The sequence below is a fragment of the Equus asinus genome, chromosome 4 (genome assembly GCF_041296235.1).
Source record: "Equus asinus isolate D_3611 breed Donkey chromosome 4, EquAss-T2T_v2, whole genome shotgun sequence".
In the NCBI taxonomy this organism is placed as follows: Eukaryota; Metazoa; Chordata; class Mammalia; order Perissodactyla; family Equidae; genus Equus; species Equus asinus.
The window spans coordinates 20,206,424-20,226,782 of NC_091793.1; the positions used below are offsets into that span (position 1 = coordinate 20,206,424).

The 20,359-nt window shown below is 45.1% G+C and overlaps 1 protein-coding gene across 1 annotated transcript; it reads left to right on the top strand.

Moving 5' to 3' along the window:
- Positions 1–2: 2 nt before the first annotated feature.
- On the top strand, positions 3–20,359 carry DESI1 (desumoylating isopeptidase 1). The gene is made up of 6 exons (XM_014868438.3): positions 3–134; positions 10,850–10,871; positions 12,031–12,100; positions 14,446–14,555; positions 15,830–15,952; positions 17,909–20,359. The coding sequence occupies exons 1-6, from the start codon at positions 47–49 to the stop codon at positions 18,000–18,002; spliced, it is 507 nt and encodes a 168-aa protein (XP_014723924.2). The 5' UTR covers positions 3–46; the 3' UTR covers positions 18,003–20,359.

A 20,359-nucleotide genomic window follows, 5' to 3' on the forward strand; every position in this document is an offset into this window, starting at 1 on the left:
GCCGGGTGCCAGAGGGACTTCGTGGCCGCCGCCGCCACGGGTTCCGATGGAGCCGCCGAATCTCTATCCGGTGAAGCTCTACGTGTACGACCTGTCCAAGGGCCTGGCCCGGCGGCTCAGCCCCATCATGCTGGGTGAGGGGGCTGGGGGCGGGCGAGGTGGGGAGGCCTGGGCCACGCCTCGGGGGGGGGGCGTCGCGGAGTCCCGAGGATGGAGAAAAGCACGCGTGGAGAAGGGAGGGGTCTGAGGTTTGGGCCCCTAAGCCCCACTTTCCTGTCTTCGCGTTTAAATCCAGGAAGAAGGGATGGAGGAGTCACGCCCTCCCCTAGCTGGGGGCTCCGGCGGCGCCTGAGCCCTTCAGAGCCCCTTCAGCTTGGGGTGGGGTAAGCCGGCGGGGTCCCCGCCTCGCCTGGGGAGGCCCCTACCCTCCTTCCTCGGTGCGGAGTAGGGGAGATGAGGATGCCTCCCGCGCGGCGCGCCTCGTGGTGAAAGGGACACTGCGGAGGGGGTGGATTCTCGGGCGGTCCTCGAGAGCCTTCCCTCCGTGCCACAAGGAAACTCTTTCTGCAGTCTCTGGGGTAGGTGGGAAGAGAAAGCTAGAGGTGAAGTGAGGTCTGCTGGAGTCCGAACTCGAGAATTCAAGTTCGGCCCGACAGTGCGGTCTTTTCGACAGTTTCTAAATTGGTAGCTTTTGTCTAGATGGTAAGGAAGCAGTTCTGGGGGAGGATTGGATGCTGTTGTGTCAGTAAGGATTACTCAACGAAGTATTTCGACTGTGCTCTATTAAACTACTTAACTGCCAGGAGAGAAAAACAGCCCCAGTTCAGTGTAAATCACACTTCATTATAACCCAAATACCAAAATCTCTTGTGTAACATAGAAGTTGTCATGTTTGTGATTTCAGGTGACACTGGGCGGGAAAGGATTACAGGAATTGAAAATTGAACAACTTTGATAACATCCATTTCAATGGCTAGTTTTCCCTAGTTTAGAGAATGGAGACGTTAGACAATGTTTTAGTTCATCTGGGTGAGATAAGAGGGCAGAGGTCAAGTAAGCAGGGCTACTTTTGAGGGTATCTTTTCAGCGTCCTTGAGTTGCTAGTGTGTCATAGTGAGTTGAACTTAATCTCTTAACCCTGGGCCAGTGAGTGGTTCGTATATTTGGCTTCACGTAAGAATTACCTAGGTGCTTGTTAAAAATACAGATACCTTCATTTCCAACATATATTGTTAAATGGGAATAGAAAAGGCAAAGTTAGAACAGTTCTTTATGCAAGTGTGTGTTTAAAGCAAAAGATATATACATGCTTGCCTAGACAGTTGATTATCTGGAAGAATATATAAGAAATTGGTAACAGTGGTCGTTTATGGAAAGGGGAACTTGATGTGGGGGGCAGGAGTGAAAGGGAGACTTTGCTGTAAACTTTTGAATTGTATACTACATACATACACTATTCAAAGTAAGCAAAGTTTTAAATATATGGATTCTAGAACCTCATTACACTAAATAAGAATCTTCTGGAGTTTTGATCCAAAAATCTGTATTTTTAATAAGCTCCTCAGATAATTCTTACACAGCCAATCCATTATTGGATAGAGGTTTGAGCCTAGATCACCAGTTGTTAAAATGACAAAGGCAAATCTGAAAGCAAAACTTACAAAGTCGCTGTTGGGGAAAGATGGTAGTCACTAATAGATTACATCAGTCAAGCTGTAACTAAACTTCTTGGAATGGGGCCATTTGGTTCACTTGATCATAGAGAGGCATTACTTAGATATTTCCTAGACCCATAAATGAAAGTTGTCCATTTTATTTTATTTTATTTTTTATTTTTTTTATTTTCTTTGAGGAAGACTAGTCCTGGGCTAACATCTGCTGCCAGTCCTCCTCTTTTTGCTGAGGAAGACTGGCCCTGAGCTAACATCCGTGCCCATCTTCCTCTACTTTATACGTGGGACGCCTACCACAGCATGGCTTGCCAAGTGGTGCCATGTCTGCACCCGGGATCCGAACCAGCGAACCCCGGGCTGCCGAAGTGGAACGTGCACATTAACTGCTGTGCCACCGGGCCGGCCCCAAAGCTGTCCATTTTACACTGGGTATTTTTTATTCTGTTATCTAACAGTTATTGATTTTAGCTGAAAGGAGCCTTAGGGATCATTGCTTCATGATTTACTGAACAGATATTTATTGAGTGCCTACTATGTGCTAGTCCATGTGTTAAGCTTAACTGAGGTGATATATCGAACAAAGATGTTCTCTCCCATCATAGAGCTATTTAGTGGGGAAGACATTAAAAATGAAGCAAATAAAAGAATTACATATTATGAGAAGTGCTGCACTGCGCAGGAAGCAAGCTAGGTGCTGAGATAGGAAATAACAAGAGAGACCTGCTTTAAATAAGGCTCTCAGGAGTAGTGACTTTTAGGTTGAGAATTTAAGGATCAGGAAGAAGTAGCCACAAGGAGGGGTGAAGGAGTTAGAGTGTTCTAGGCAGAAGGGCGATGAACCTGCCAAGGCCCTGAGACAGCAGGAAAGAGCCTTGCCTGGTCCTGGAACTGAAAGAAGGCCTTTGTGGGGTATAGTGGGTGAAGGGGAAAGTGCCATAACTGAAGATGGAGTGCTGGACCTGCCCTTACTTCGTTTAATAGATGTGAAATCCTAGAAGACCTCAGCCGGAACGTCACCAGTTTAGCACGTGTGATCGCAATGCTGTTTCTGAGAACATTGCCTTGCTGCAGGTCTAACTCCTCTGTCCCTGTCTCTCATATTGCTTTGATGCCTTTTGCAAAACTAATGAAGAAAGGGTTGTCAAAGTTAATAGTCATTACTTTCTAGAATTGAAAACTTAGGGAAAATCGTCATTGTCTTACTGGTTCATCCCCTCCAGACATCACTAACCTTAAAGTTGAGTATGTCCCAGTTCTGTTAGTAGCCATATATTTATTTCCCATTCCTAAAAATATTTGAACCTTTAAAAAATCTGTTTCCTGATTTTTGCAATGACATCTAGAAGCATATTAATAGCTAGCATTTATTGAGAGCTTACCGTGTACCAGACCCCCTTTTTCTGAGTACTTTGCGTGTGTTATAATCCTCACGACAATTTTGTGAGAAAGTTCCTCTTACTACCTCCATTTTTCATTTAAGAAAGCTGAGATATGGGCATTAAGAAATTTGCCCCAGGGGGCTGGGCTCGTGGCCAAGTAGTTAAGTTTGCACACTCTGCTTTGGCAGCCCAAGGTTTCACTGGTTCGGATCATGGGCACGGACATGGCACTGCTTGTCAGGCCATGTTGAGGCGGCGTCCCACATGCCACAACTAGAGGGACCCACAACTAAAAAATATACAACTATCTACTGGGGGGATTTGGGGAGAAAAAGCGAAAAAAAAAGATTGGCAAGTTGTTAGCTCAGGTGCCAATCTAAAAAAAAAAGAAAAGAAAAAGAAATTTGCCCCAGGTCCTGCAGCTAGGAAGTGGCAGAGCTGGATTGTGAACACAGGCAGCCTGACTTGCAGAGTTCCTGTTCTCAGTCATTTTGCTGTACCACTTCCACTGTGTAATATGTTCCCTTATAACTGATGTAAAGGAGGTACCTTGTTCAAGTCTCTAAAGGTATATTTAGCCAAGTGTTTCAGTTTGGATGAGAAAGAAATCTGGGTTCAGTGTGCATGTGCCATTCATATTCACAGATTTATGATCATGCCTCTTAGCCTCATTTTCCCAAACTAAATTAGTGTGACCTCATCAGCAGTACCCTCTTATTCTGATTACGACAGTTTCTCATTCTAAAACCCCATTTACTTCAATTAAGGTCATGATTGGACTAGATAACACCCAGTATAATTCCCTTCTCCCCTGAAACAAGGTGGACCTCACAGTTTTACCCTTTCCAGTTTCAGTCTCCTAGAGTTGCTTCCCATGAAGGTGATCCTGTTCCACAGTCCTTCACTCACCAGGAAAATGTTCCCCAAATTATCCTTAGCGTTCTCATCTAGCAGTCAGCCTGATTGCACCGTTTTTTCCATAGTCACTATTTGCCTAAGATAATTAGCTATTATAATTGTCCTTCAGTTCCTCCTCTTAATAATTTTGGCTGTTCTTTAAATTTCTTGACCTCTTTCTGTGTTAAAGTACATAGAGATAAATGCAGAGGGTTTTTTTTTTTTTAATTGTGGTAAGAGGTACTTTATATTTGTTGATTGTTTTCTGATCTGAAGTCTTGTGTACATGCATGTATCCCAAGGTCACATTTATTTTTCTTTACAAGCCTATCTCAAAATTGCTCTCAGATTTAAAGACAGGCATATAGAATACACATAATGGCAGAATGCAGTCTAGTGAATATTTGAGATTTCACTCAGTTCCTTACTTAATTCTGTAGTACAAATAGTAGTGAAATAAAAGACATGAACTCTGTCCTCCAGGAGTTTATTTCACTAAAAATAATGTATGTACACATGCAACATGAGATAGCACAAAAGAGATTATGATTAGATGTGAAAATGAGTGAATGGTGAAGCAATTATTTTAGGCCTTGAAAGAAGGGAGAGGCTGTGGTGGGCTGGATGTGTCAGAAAGACTTCAGCAGGAACCTTGAACTATGTTCCTAGTGGCCTGTCAGAGCTGGTGCTCAGTAAATATTGATTATGAGAATGATTGAGACTTGAACTCAAGCTTGAAGATTAAGTAGAATTTATTTGAATCTGAGGGATTTTTTTTAAATGTTTTAATGCCTTCTATTGTGCTTTGTTTTAGATTTTTATTGTTCATTGTCTGAACTGTTTTATATCAATCTAATGAATTAATTTAGTAATCATGCAATGCCTTTATGGCAAAAGGAAAACTAATATGACTTACAAGGCTCTTCCTGATCCTACTCCTGCTTTTCTCTCCACTTACCTGTCTCCACATACTGAACACACTCAACACGAGCCTTTCTCAGCCAGATTCCACAAGAGAATTAAGCCCTATGTAGTTGAGTGCCTGTTTTCTCAGTTCTCCCAATAGATACCTTGGGGCATTAGGGCTTAATTCTCTTGCAGAACCCCTGTGGAGAAGGGCTGTTGTACACCCTAATAGGACTGAACCATTCGGTTCTTTTCTACCTCTAGGCTTTTCAGAGGCTGTGCCCTCTGCCATGAATACTTCCCCTCCCCATCTCTTGGCGTGGCTAACTTCTGCTCATCCTTGAGTTCTCAACTAAAATGTCACTTCCTCCAGGAAACTTTCCCTGGCCCCTCAACCCCTAGATCTTGGTCAAGTGTCCCTATTATGTGCTGATAACATCCTGTACTCTCCTTTAGTAGCATCCATCATTCTATTTTATAATTGCTTGTTTTCTCATCTATGTCCACCCCCCCGACCCCCCCTGCCCCATAGACTGGAAGCTCCACTGGGGTCAAGAGCTCTCATTTGTATCCCCAGAGTCTAGCACAGTGCTTGGTGTTCAGTAAATACAAGCTAGGTGAATAGTGGGATGTTGCATACCTACCTCAGAGCATTGCTACAAGGCCTGACTAATAAACACAAGCAGTGATCAAAAGGGAGCCCTCTGAGGGTGCCGGTCCAGTGGCCGAGTGATTAAAGTTCTGTGCGCTCGACTTCAGCAGCCCAGGTTCATAGGTTCGGATCCTGGGCAGGGGCCTACTTCATTCATCAGCTGTGCTGTGGAGGCATCCCACATACAAAATAGAGGAAGATTGGCACTGATTTGAGCTCAGGGCTAATCTTCCTGAAGTGAAAAAAAAAAAAAAAAAGAGGATTGGCAGTGGCTGTTAGCTCAGAGTGAATCTTCCTCACCAAAAAAAAAAAAAAAAAATGAGGAAACCCTCTGAGGACTGAGGAAAAGCACTCAGAAGCCAGTTATTTTTATGCTGGGAAAGAATCCTGTACTAGCTTAAAGGAATCCTAGTACTAGAGTTTTTTGAGGATTAAAATACCCAGTCAGTTTTTAACAATGTATTGCATTTTGATTTTTGTGATAACCTTCCTCTGCTTAAAGATGGGGCGGGCCCCCTTACCAATAGACATTTTTTACAATATTGGCACAGAGGCCCACCTATGTTATACAAATATTTCCTTCTACCTCTTCCCACCTAGATTCCATATTTATCCAGTAGTTCCAGTTAACTCCTTCACATTGCTGGAATCTGGCAAGTCACCTAGCCAACCAGCTGATTAAAACACTGCCAATTAAAAACACTTTGTCACTAGGGGAAGAATCTTTGAGGTGAGCTGGGGCTACAGTTGACTTATACTAATGAGGGGCTGCCTGCACAGAAGCCCCTGCTCCTGGAGCCCCATCACCATCATCCACTTTATGCTTATTAGTAGACATTGGTTTAGCACCAGCAGTATTCCAGGTGCTGATCTTGAGCATGTCCTACAACCAGTATTTATGTATGTATGCACAAGCTCCATCCATCCTAGCTGATGGGGAGGTAGACGGAGGGTTTTTTCCCCTGGCTTTTATAGGTTTACTTTACAATCAGCGGAAAGCTGACTAATGTGGACCTCACTGTGCATTCTTTGTTATTCATGATGAAAAGCAGAGCTGATATCCATATCTTCCACTTATTTTCGTGTGCATACTTCATAGGCCTTGAAATCAATGCAGTGGATGTGGGGACGTGCAGCCCTCTGACCCATCCGCTCTCCAGCTTGCTGAGGAAATCCTAGTGGGAAAATAATCTACTTCTATAGTGTGCTAATATCCACTGAGCCTAATTCATTGTCCCAAAATGGCCTCTTGCCCTAATTCAATCTCAAACCACCCCCTCCTATTCACCTACTCCCACCCAGTCTGGTCAAAAAATTTAAAAAATCAATTCAGTCCCTCTTTCCAATGCCTGTCGCCCTGAGGAGGAGGCCCTGGCCTTCGTTCTTTTCCTCCCAAGAGCGGGCTGCTGAACAGCTACCCTCACATTTCTGCCTGAGCTGCTCCAACAAGTATATAGTCATAGTTTTCTTTTTCTTGTTTTATGCTGGACAAACCACGCATCTTTATTTTTTAAATGATGTTAATAAATATTTGCCCTACTCTACCCTTAAAGATGTTGTGAGAATAAGGATAACTATGAAGCACTTTAAATTAAGAAGGTATGTAAATCCACTCAATTTATTTTATTTTATTTCTTTTTTCTGCTTTTTCTCCCCAAACCCCCTAGTACATAGTTTATATTTTAGTCGTGGTTCCTTCTAGTTTTGACATATGGCACGCCACCTCAGCGTGGCCTGAAGAGTGGTGCCATGTCTGAACCATCGAAACCCTAGGCCGCCGAAGCAGAGTGCACGAACTTGGCCATGGGGCCAGCCCACTACTCAATCCATTTTAAATGTTGTCCTTATCACCATTCTAGGGATGGATGAGATCTTAAGTGTACCTTGATGTAGTTGAATAAGGAGGAAGTGTAGTGGCCAGCTTATAGGGAAATGTCGTGATCAATGCAGAGAATATCAAGGAGAATAAAGTAGGGCTTGTATCCTGCAACTTTTAAATTATTTTTCAGGTGTACAATAATGGACAGAATGATCTCTGAGGCCCCTCTGCAAAAATCCATTATTTTAGCAGGGCTGGGTTTCACTTGATGCATCTGTCCAGCTGTCCTCCTGGGTCATTGAGCGTAGGCATCTGAGAGGGCAGTAGCAGACTTCGCATGTAATATGCCACGGTTGCAAAGTTATTTGAACGACAGGTCAGGGCAGCCAAGATTGGGGTTAAGAACTTTGGCCTCAGTAGCACTGTGTGTTGACCCACAGAGCTAACAAAACAGAAGAGCTCCTCTCAACAGCTGTGCTTGTACTTTGCTAGGTGCTGGAGTTACAAAGATGCATAAGAAACTGCTCTTGTCTTTGAGACAATTGTAGTGTAATCAGAGAGAAAGACACATAAATCAGTAGTTTGGATACCAAGTACTATAAGAGCAGCCATAGGGGGCCGGCCCCGTGGTTGAGTGGTTAAGTTCGCCCACTCTGCTTCGGCAGCCCAGGGTTTCGACAGTTCGGATTCTGGGTGTGGACATAGCACTACTCGTTAGCCCATGCTGAGGCGGCATCCCATATGCTGCAACTAGAAGGACCCACAACTGAGGCCTGCCCTGTGGCGCAGCAGTTAAGTGTGCACGTTCCGCTTCGGTGGCCCGGGGTTTGTGGGTTCGGATCCCAGGTGCAGACATGGCACCAGGTGGCAAGCTATGCTGTGGTAGGTGTCCCACATATAAAGTAGAGGAAGATGGGCATGGATGTTAGCTTGGGGCCAGCAAAAAGAGGAGGATTGGCAGATATTAGCCCAGGGCTAATCTTCCTCAAAAAAAAAAAAAAGGACCCACAACTAAAAAATATACATCTATGTACTAGGAGGATTCGGGGAGGGGGTGGGGAAGAAGGTTGGCAACAGTTGTTAGCTCAGTTGCCAATCTTAAAAAAAAAAGAAAGGAATGAGTGTTTTTTTAGTGTGTGTGTTATGTGCCAGGCACTGTGCTTGGCATATTTCATTTGTCATCTTTTTTAATCTTGGAAATGATATGAGGTAGACGCTATTATTATGCTATATTTTTTAACAGAATAGGAAAATAGGAAACTAAGGTTTAATTTTAGCTCAGTTTGGATAAGGGCAGAGCCTGTCCCACAGTCTCTAGGGGGCTACCCCAGAAACCCCAGGCCAGAATCCTTCTGTCCGTTTGTGATCTTGTGGGCCAGGGCAGCATCTCTTAGTGAAAAGCCAGCTGGTCTCTGAAACTGGAAGAGAGGCAGAAGAACTCTGCTACGTTGCATTTCCCTGTGTTACTTCATTTAGCCAGGTAACACTAACAGCAAAGAAGGAAATGTTTACATGTAAAACAGATACAGCATTTCATATTAATTTGCTGGGTACCGAAATCTGTTCTTAGATCTTACCCACCAATCTTGAAGTAGAGTTTCTTTTATCTTTTGGAGGTCTTTACCCTTTTCTCCAAGGAGGCCATTATACCTAATACCATCTCCATTTATCAAACTTGTGTGTTTTGCACAATGTAATGCTTTATATACATTATCATTACTGGTCACAACAACTGTATTGAAGAAACTGGTGCTGAGAAAGGTTGAGTAACCTTCCCAAGATCCACTGCTAGCAAGGAGAAAAGCTAGGATCTGAACCTGTGTCGTATTCTTAACTGCCTCTGATGACACTATGCTGAGCCCTCCGTAGATTGTCATGGAGGGGCCATGGTTTCTTTTGTCTCTTCCAAAGAAGAAAATTAGATTAATGTTATCTCATTAAAAGTTTTCTTAAAGGGGCAAGATATTTATTCTATTTATTTCCTAGGAAAGGAGATAGTGTGATTTACGCAAAGGGAGAAGCACAAGCTCACATCTGTTTTACCACACAGTGCTGAGAGTTTCATCCTTTAGAAAGTCACAGGGCAAACACTGAAAGTAACATGTAGCAATCAGTAAATAGTTAAGCTGAAATTACAGGCAAAGGTGAGTGATGTTTGGTAATGTTCCCACATCTCTCACTGCCCTTCCTCTTCATCCTTAGCGCTGTTGTGCAGTGTCTCCCACGGACTACTGCAGAGAACTCCTCACTCTCATCTGCTGTCTCTGCTCTCTTCCCTTCAAACCATCTTCTATAGTTATAGTTGTCTTTTAGAAGATATAGTTATCTTTTAAAAACATGGATCTGTACTCCACTGTAACAACCTTCAGTGCCCCCGCAGTGTAGGACAGCCTTGAGTCCAGGCTTACTCTGCTGTGCCCTTGCTGGCCACTTTTCCTCTTAGCACCATCACTGCACCCTTTGCTCTACGCTGCAAGACCTTAGTCTTTTTCACAACTGTGTATTTGCACATACTATTCCCTGTTGACAGAAACGTCCACCCCTGCCCCTACTTGTTGCCTGGTTGAATTGTAGCTACTGAAGGGCGTTCTTTGTCTTTATTATATAAAGCACCTTATTCTTACCACTATTACAGAGCCTGTCAGCATGTGTTTTAGTCAGTTATGTGTGTGCCTCTCTTTCCATTTGACTTTGGACTCCTTAAAGGCAGCCCAGTGATCTGTTCGTATTTGCATTTCCATACCTAACATTTTTTCTGGCATATAAAGTTATAGAATACATGTGCATTGACTGTTCAAATGGATGGCATTGACAAAGTTTTGCTCTATTATTTTCTAAAGGCTCTTACCTCACATATGCTCAGTGAAGAAGTGGATAATAGCTTTTCTATGCTGTTGTTTTACTGTAGTCTCTATAGATGAGACAAAGAATTTTATTTTTTTTATTTTTTATTTTTCCTAAAGATTGGCACCTGAGCTAACAACTGTTGGCAATCTTCTTTTTTTTTTTTTTCTGCTTTTTCTCCCCAAATCCCCTCAGTACTTAGTTGTATATTTTAGTTGTGGGTCCTTCTAGTTGTGGCATGTGGGACGCCACCTCAACATGGCCTTGTGAGCGGTTCCATGTCCGCACCCAGGATCCGAACCAGCGAAACCCTAGGCTGCCAAAGCGGAGTGCACGAACTTAACCACTCGGCCATGGGGCCGGCCCCGAGACAAAGAATTTTAAAAAGCAAAGTTGAATTGACCCCAAAGGGGAAAGAAAAGCAGCCATAAAATTGGAGTACATCTATACCAGTGTTTTTATCTTGCATTCTGATGAAAGATTCTTATCACTCTTCAACATACTGAACACAGCATATCCATGTCACCACCTAAAGACCTTATTAGAGGAGAACTGCATTCCTAGAAAGTCCCCCAAGTGGTTTATAATGGGTCACTCTGGACATGAGTGATGTTCAGAATTTACTCAGGTTACAAGGCTATTTAGTCCCAAGTGGCTAAATCTCTTCTTTTCTCCACAGGGAAACAACTGGAAGGCATCTGGTAAGTTGGTGGGACTCCTTTCATTGACTGGTTTATGAAACACAGCAGGACCTGTGCATTTCAGGTTCCAGTCTGTGGCTTCTAGCTTGACATCTAGCTCTCTGGGCCATAAATCTTCAAGTTCTGAAGCAGTGCTTCTCAACCAGGGGTCATGTTGCCCCCCTCCCCAGATGTTTGGCAGTGTCTGGAGACATTTTTGGTGGGTAGGTGGAGGCCAAGGATGCTGCTACAAACATCCTACAATGCACAGGACAGCCCTCCACAACAAAGAATTATCTAACCAAATATGTCAGTGGTGCCAAGGTAGAGAATCCCCTAAAGAAAGGCAGAATGATGTCATGCCCACCCCTGACCAAGCTTTCTAACTACAGAATTCTCGAGGGCCCCACATGTCTGTCTTAAAATACATCTACTTTGGTCTCTCAGTACTGGACCTGTCCCTGTCAGACAATAAGATGGTGGCTGAGCTCTCAGTTCCATTTAGGAGGAAACCATAGCAGGTGTTCCATCTGGACTCCTAGAGCCTTCTGACATTGGGGTTGACCAGAATGACACTTTGCTTTGTTTGACTCAGACCAAGAAGTAATATGAGCACTTTTACCTGTGGTAGGTCTACATTTACCATCATCTGGTCTTTGCCTCAGCATGGTCCAGGTTAACTGCTCCTGTTAGCTTAAAAAGCCTGGAAACACACCTTGGTCTGTAGAGCTTTATTTTAGTAATTGATTTGTCAATATCAGGGTGAATCTCCAGGGACTCCCCTCTGTTCACATGATCTACAGCAGTGCTTCTCGACCAGGGGCGGTTCTGCCCCAGGAGACATTTGGTAATATCTGGAGACATGTTTGGTTGTCACAGCTGAGGGGGGATGCTACTGGCATCTAGTGGGTAGAGGCCAGGGTGTGCCAGAGATCCTAGAACACACAGAACAGCCCCTCACAACCAAGAATTATCCAGCCCCAAATGTCAATAGTGCCAAAATTGAGAAACCCTGATCTGTAGTATTTATCTTACCTTTGTTTGGTTGGTTTTATAAGGGTATTGGCCTTTTATAACGCATATCCTTGGGCATAAATTATTCTCATTGCGGTGTGGTTTGCTTTTTTCTCAGACCAGTGTTAAGTTTTCTGGCTTATTCTGTCTCTTCTCTGCGTTGCAGGCACACTTCCATAGTTGTGCACAAGGATGAGTTCTTCTTTGGCAGTGGCGGTATCTCCAGCTGTCCCCCGGTGAGTGTCTTCCCCCCACCATGTCCTGCAGTCTCAGGTTCCTGGGGGTTCCCACAGACCAGGAACTTTGCTACTCCTGTATACATTCTGGCTTCTAGCCCAGTGTATATAGGCTTATAGCATAGTTCCTCATAGCCATCCTAAGACTCAGCTCAAGAAAACCCTTCCAGACCCTCCAGCCAGTTGCCCTCCTCTCTGCTCCCACACTACTTGTGGATCCCTCTGTGTCACACTGAGCATATGGTGAAATTAACTATTTCTGAGTCTCCACAGGGAGCTGTTTGTTAGCTCCTTGTGGGCTGAGACTGTCTCTCACTCCTCTGTCCCCATCACCAGCTCAGTGCCTTGCTCATAGTATGAACTCAGCCAATGTTAAGCTGAATGAGGAGGACCCTGAGAGGTAAAGTGAGTTGCCCAAAGTTCCATGGCCAATAAGTGGTACCAGTACTAAAACTCAGGTCTCTGCCTCTAATGCCCACGTCCTTTTCCAAAAAATTTCTGTTTGAGCTATCTAAGGGGTATCACAGAAGGTGCTCAAGCAAAGACCAAGCAACCATTCATTTTGGTACTCATAAATGGGAAGTTGTTCTTGATTTCTTCCCCTTTCTCACTAGCTCCCCACCTCATATAACAAATCCTTCATTAAGCCCTGTCAGTTCTACCTTGCAAATGTATCTTAAGTCAGTCTGTCTCTCTTCATCTCTTCCCGTTTTTCCAGAGCTTTCACCTTAATTAATCAGGCCACCTTCATGCCTAGCCTGGACCACAGCAATGCATCTACTCTTCTTCCTCAGTCAGTTCTCCACACAGGAGGCAAAGTCATCTTTTCGAAATGAAAATCTGATCATGACATTCTCCTGCTTAAGCCAGAACTCTCCCCTTTGCTCTTGGAATAAAAGCCAGAAAGCTTAGCATGGCCTCCAAGGCCCTTCCTGATCTGGTCTCAGTCTCCCTCTCTGGATGGCCTCTTTTCAGATTGTGCCCTTCCCCATCCCCTCTCTCTTCTCATCCTTGGAACACACCTTGGACATTGAAACCTGTCCTCTGACATCAGTCCACCTCCCTGATCCTTCACCTGGCTGTGCCTCTCCGTCCTTCCTCTTAGAGCTCAATGTCACTTTCTCAGACAAGTTTTCCCCCACCCTTCAGACTGGGAAGGTCCCCTGTGATATGTGCTGATGGCATTCTGTACTTTTCCAGCAAGACCTTATCACAGCTTGCAATTATACATTGGTTTTTGGGATTTTTTTGTCTGCCTTCCCTGGTAGACTGTAACCTCCATGAGGGCAAGAATCTCATGTTTTGTCCCCATTGTACCCCCAGTGCCTAGCATAAGGCCCAGCACAGAGTGAATTCTTAGGATGTTTGTAATATGAAAGTAATATTACATAATAATATGAAAGGAGGTCGAATAGTGACCTCTTAGTCTCTTGTAACACTGAGATGATTATTCTCAGACCACCATAATGATCGTTCTCACCATGCTTTCCCCAGTGCCCGGAACAAGGTCAGGCACATAGTAGCTGCTCAATAGCTACTGTGTCAATTAATGATCTTTTCAGGGAGCTCTGCTCTGGAGTGCTCTCCTTTACTCCCTAGCCCATTCCCAGCTCTGCAGCAATCCTGTTGCTTCCCCCTTGGCTAATTTCCCCCGGGCCTCAGTCTCTCCTTCAATCTGCTGTGGCAGTCTGCTAACCTATGGCTGAGGGTTTTCTGTAGGCCTTTCAGGGGCCATTAACTCCCTTGCCTGGGGAATCCTATCACCCTTGTTAGATTAGCTTCACAGGTCAAAAAAGAACTGAATTGTGGAAATATTTGCCAGCCTGCCAGATTTCTCACAATCCTTCACATTTTCCCACTGTTACAAGGGACATCGAGTGTGTCACAAGAAAACCCGGCTGCACACATTATGAATACAGGCATGGTAAGATGGCCTATCAAGTGTGAGCCATTTTTAGTTGTCCTGTTCTGCCCTTGTGATCAGGCATGTTGGGGACAAAGCGAGACTTCGGATTCTGGGATTTTATCTTTTTATCAGCCGAATGAGTGGACACCATCAGGAGACTGACCTGCAGAGACTTGGCTTCCAAGGGCCCCACCAGAAACAAGAAGCCCGACTTCTTAGCCGTGTTGCCAGCACATGGCAATGGAAATTCAGCAGGAAGCTCTAAGCCATTATAGCCTTAACACAAATAGGAAATAACACTCTTCATCTGCCCTGGGTGCTCTGAAAGTTGAAAATGAAGTTGTTGGAACGGAGCATTTGTGGTCTTCTGTGGGAAGCCACATTAAAAAATTCAATGGAGATTGTGATTTAATGACTTTCTTTGGGTTGGCTCTTTTAGGGAGGGACATTGCTTGGGCCCCCAGACTCTGTGGTTGATGTGGGGAGCACAGAAGTCACAGAAGAAATCTTTCTGGAATACCTGTCCTCCCTGGGGGAGTCTCTGTTCCGGTGAGTGGAGACAGGGGTGGTGGTTAGTTGTGTCTGTCTCCCCAACTAGATAATCGGCCCCAGAGGGCAGCTACCAAGTCATATCCCCCGAAGCACTCAGCACAAAGTCTGGCCCAGTGTTTGCTGAGTGAATATGAAGAGAAGGCAGTTTTCGTGCCATAAGCAGAGCTCAGTGTTGCTCCGAGGCTGATGTTCCATCCCAGCATACCTTCTGCTAAAACTTTGAGTAAAGGAAGGGCTAGTTATTCCTTCTGATTAAAATCAGCTGCTGCTATTTCAGCAAATGCTGCTCTCAACCCCTACTGGCCAAGTATTTTGTCCTGAAAATCAAAAACAGGGTTTGTAGAGGGGTTGGGATGAAATACAAACTTGAACAGATTTTCTCTTAAGGAAGCTTTAGTTGATTTCAGTAAGTGTTAAATTCTAACCCTAGAGCTCTGCTTTTGTGAATGGGAAGGTCTCCTGAAACCGTAGAGGAGCTACATACAGACAGTCCCTGACCTATGATGGCTCGACTGATGATTGTTTGACTTTACAATAGTGTGAAAGTCTCACATGTTCAGTAGAAACCATACTTCAAATTTTGAATTTGATCTTTTCCCAGTACCATACTCTCTTGTGATGCTGGGCAACAACAGTGAGACAGAGGTCCCAGTCAGCCCCGTGATCACAAGGGTAAACAATCCATACACTTGCAACCATTCTCTACCAAGACAGCCATTCTGTTTTTCACGATCAGTACAGTATTTAATAAATTACATGAGATATTCAACATTTTATTATAAAATAGGCTTTGTGTTAGATGATTTTGCCCAACTATAAGCTAATGTAAGTGTTCTGAGCGTGTTTAAGGTAGGCTAGGCTAAGCTGTGATGTTTAATAGGTTAAGTGTATTAAATGCATTTCAACTTATGTACAACATTTTCAACTTACGCTGAGTTTATCTGGATGTAATCCCATTCTAAGTTAAGGAAGATCTGTATTTTTATTTCATCTTTACCTTAAAAATCTGCTATTGACAACCAGAAGGTCTTACAACTAGAATATACAACTATGTACTGTGGGACTTATGGGGAGGAGGAGAAGAAGAAAAAAAAATCTGTTATTAATGGTGCAGAGTGGCAAATGAAGCAGTCCTTTTGGACTGTAAGAGAGAAGAGAAATCAGAGCCTTCACATTTCAGCTGTGCTCACCATTTCATTACTTGGATTTGAGTTATTTCATATAGATGCTTGCTAACTATCTGTTCTCCAAACCTTTCTCACAATGTACAGAGGTGAGGCCTACAACCTCTTTGAACACAACTGTAACACCTTCAGCAACGAAGTGGCACAGTTCCTGACTGGGCGGAAGATCCCTTCCTACATCACTGACCTTCCCTCTGAAGTTCTCTCCACGTAAGTGGCCTCTGTCTCTGCCCCTGCCTTTGAGATCCCCATTCATAGTCAGTGCCACTGCTCTGCCCTCCCCTGATCTCAGCAGAGTCCTCCCAAAACCTGTCACAGTGGCAGCTTCTAACAGGGATGGCCACCATCTCTCCACTCACTGATGCTCACATGTGTTACCTTCACCCTCCTTGGAGTTGGACCAACTCTAGCCTGGCTGGAGTGCAATGGCAGAACTTAGAAACCCACTTGACACTGGCTTCAGTATTTGTACAGCATCCTGGCATTTGTCCTTCCCCTTGCACATGAAGCATGCCGCTCCTTAGAAGTCTCCACTTAAAATGCACTTTTAGATAGTCAAGCAGAGAGTAGGTCAGAGATTTAGTAGGGTGGCTTGTTTTTTAACTGTTGTTAGTCTTTCTTCCCCTGCTTCGTGACCTCTCTGATGCCCTCAAAGACAACTCCTACCTGCCCTTGTACCTTGTAGCACAAAGTCAGCCCTCAGTAGATGTTTTCTTCAAGAACAGTCTGTAGGCCCTCCCTACCCTGATGTGGTCCACACCTTGTAGGCCATCATCCAGGTGGTGTCCCTGAAAGGGGACACACACACCCAAAGCCATCACACCCCTCCCTGCCTTTGCTGTTGGTTGGCTTCAGGCAGCCTCTGCCCACTCCAGGACCATATCTATTTGCTGCCTCTGACTCAGTTTCTCCTGAACTTGGGCCCTGTCCAACGGGGATCCTGGCAGGTTTAGCAGGCTCTGCAAGGTGAGCTGTTTTTCACACCTGGGTAGGAACCCCTCAGGAAAAACTTGCATAGGAAACAAGGCTGATGAGGAGAACCCCATCTCCCAGCCCTGGCCCTGCCTTCCTGTTCCTTGGTGTGTGTTAAACCCCATAGCCTTACTGAAGGATCTAGGTCATGGGGCCCTGAGCAAACCAAGCAGTTGGAACGTTCTTGCTGTTACCATTTGATGGGTGGAGTTCCTGGACTTGTCTGAATTAGGGTTAATATTTCTTGGTTTCATCTGTTTATGCTTTGGAATACTTCATTCCCTTTGAACTTGAGGATGTTTTTCAAAAATGGCAGTATCCACTGAAGAAAAAGAAAGCCAGTAAGTGAGATGTGTTGTGGGAAACCTGATTTAAGGTTGCTGTAATCTTGGAAAGTCTCTAAGACTAAAGTATTTGCAGTGTTTTTTTGAGCTGAGCTACTCTGAGAGCAAACTGGGAGCCCTTTAGAAAGCAGCATTAACAGCTTCTGACAAGCTGCATTTGTCATTTTTCCTGAATATTGCCTGTACTTCCCAGAAGACTTCAGTCCTGGAGGGATCCAGTTGTGTGCCATTCTCACTCCTAATTATCTTGGTGTGTGTGTGTGAGGAAGATTGTTGCTGAGCTAACATCTGTGCTAATCTTCCTCTATTTTATGTGGGATGCCGCTACACCGTGGCTTGCCAAGCAGTGCTAGGTCTGCACCCAGGATCTGAGCCTTTGAACCCCAGGCTACCGAAGCAGAACACGTGAACCTAACCACTATGCCACTGAGCCGGCCCCCTATCTTTTTCATATCCTTTTTTTTTGCCCCAGCTTTCTCACTCAAACTTTATCTTATTGTACCATGAGAATTAAAGATACAAGTACAGAAAATAGAGAAAGCTCTAGTTCCCTGTACATAGCCAGCCTGTTTACACCACAGCTAACCAGGATCTAGAGGCAAAGATAGTAAGATGGTAGCTTCTACTGAGGAGGGGACCCCAGGAGTAAAAATGCAGAGCAGGCTATTTAGAGATCCCTTCTGTGAAAACTGGTGTGTGAGGTAGGGGAGAAGATGAACTGAGGTAATGGTGTCCTCCTTCCTGGTGTGCTGGTGCTGCTGCACCTGTGGGCAGAGCTGGGCGCACTGGCCAGCTGTGGCAGTCTACAACAGAGAGCCCACCCCAGCTCCCATGTCTGTTTTCTCCACAGGCCCTTCGGACAGGCTCTGCGGCCCCTCCTGGACTCCATCCAGATCCAGCCTCCTGGAGGGAGCACTGTGGGCCGACCCAATGGCCAGAGCTAACAGGACTGCATGGGACCGCCCTGCCTCACCGGGGCTTTTCCTTTTTAAACAAAACAAACCCTACCAGATTTCTATTTTATAATTTTACATCAGAGCTAACAACCAGGGGACGGCTTTTTAAATTTTCCAGGGAAGGAGATCATCAGGCTGCATGTAGGACGATGCTGCTAAGAAACAGAACAAAATGCCATCCCTTCTAATAGTATTATACTAATTTATTAAGGCTGTCTTGTCTGTGAGTTCACTTTTGACGCTGTTTCCTCAGCGTCCTTCACACTGGAGAAAGGGAGGGGGTTTGTTTAAGCAGAAAGCAAGAGGCACAGTTTGGGGGAGCCCCAACCTAGAACCTCTTTCCAGAGAAGACCCACACTCTACCCAGGTTGCCACCAACTGTGGAACCCAGGTGAATTTTACAACATCCATGAGCCGGAAGGAGTTACTCTCTAGTGTTAAATGAACCAAAGGATTTGGTGCAGTTGGGATCAGTTTCAGGATGACTAACCCAACCTAAGTGAACTCTTTAGCCACAATCTCTCTCACCTTCCCTCTGCTACCCCAAGCAAGGCCATGGGGCCAGGGCTTGAGCAACCAGAAGCATTAGGATCGAGAGAGTGACAGCAAGTGTCAGGCCAGAGAAAACAGGATAAAGCCATTCCTCCTTCCATCTAGACTGATTGCTAATCCTCTGACATCAATTTTGGAGAACTTGCCTGGCTGCCTACAGGCTGCTCTTCCTAAGCATAGCTGACCTGTGAAAGTTAATGAAGGCCTGGGCAGAAACCCAGGCCTTTTGTCTGCAAGTAATAATATAAGTTATTTATGGTCACTATGCCCACCCTACCCAGACCAATATGCAGTATTCAGCTAGGACCAAGGGGAAATGATTCCCTGCTCTAGGAAAATATCCCTGATGTAGAAAGAATAATAGTACAGAATCAAAGTGGCAAAAAAATTTAGAGTTGTTTCTGATAGGGATTTTTACAGTATCTTAAATGTGTTTTGAAGGCAAATGTTGTTTCCGTTGTCATTCTGACTTTAAGGAAGCATGGTTGGGGGTGTGAGTGGGCATTTTTCTAATGAACTGCTGCTAGGAGCTTATAGGCAAGGAAGATTCTGGAAGCTTCTTATCTCGAGAGGCTTTCACATTCCCTTTCTTCACATGAGCCTCCCTTAAGTTAGTTTTTGAGGAAGTTGAGTGTGGAGAAGGGGCTCAGAGCTGCCAGGTACCTGAGTCCCAGCCCTGGCATCCTCGGGCCCCTCCTGCCAAGGCTTCTGCCACTTCTCAGACTTGAATTATGTTCTCTTTCCTGGGGTCTGGCCTGCAGCAGTGCCTTTCCTCTCCAAAAAGCTGCTGCTCATCTTTGGCCTCATCTCCTCCTATCTCTGCTGTTAGCCATAGCAGTTGGCATCTTCAGGGTCTCAGCTAAAGGAGATGTCATTCTGCCTTAGTGTTTGCCTGTGGCCTGACTAGGGACATGCCCATGATGACCAGCTGTGATGCCAAGTGATATTTTGGAACTTTTAAGGTTGGAGGCCGAACAATGAGCAGTTTTATTCTTCTCAAGACCCACTGATTTGCCAGTGTGCATGGTAGAGCAGAAACCAGCAGAGACTGTTATTTAATGCTGACCTACTGGCAGAATTGGGCCGTGGAGAATGGAGTTCAGGCTGGGTTTCTCCTGGGAGGGCACCACATTGGTTGAGGCCATCGCTCTGCTTCCCACCTGGGTTTCTTTCCTTTTCCAGCTTGCCTTGCCCTGCCGTCTCTCTCTTCCAGGCTCCTGCTCCAGACCTCTCCTCCCAGAGTTCTCAGCTCTAGCCAGAGGGTGTTGGGCATCACAAACTCCCCTTCTCTCTCCTCCCCCATATCCAGGCTCACCTGGTTTCATTCCTCCCAGCAGTCACCTCCAGACCCAGGGCTATACCAAGAAGTTAGCCTAAGTGGCTCCCTTGAGAGACTTTGAGTTGCTTAGTTCGTTGAATAGCCCCCCTTCATGCCCAGCAGCCATTCGTGCCAATGCCTGTGCCAGGGTTTGTGGGGAGAGATGGAGGGATCAGTGAGCTGTCTTCTCAGAACTCTGCAGGAAGGCCAGCTCTCCCTCTCCCACTGGAGCCCCACCATCACTAAGTAGGGGCTCAGGTCAGGACCCCCAACCCCATCCTCACATTTCTCTGTCTATCCCAGAACCTCAGGAGCATGCTCACAGGGACCATCTAGCTCTACATGGGCATGAGCAGGTGAGCAGAGTGAGAAATGAGCCGTGTGTGTAATTGTGTTGCACAGTGGACACCTCTATAGAAGTCCGTCGGTTTAAAGAGACAGGGAAGGAGGAGGGATGAGACCGTCACCCCTCCCA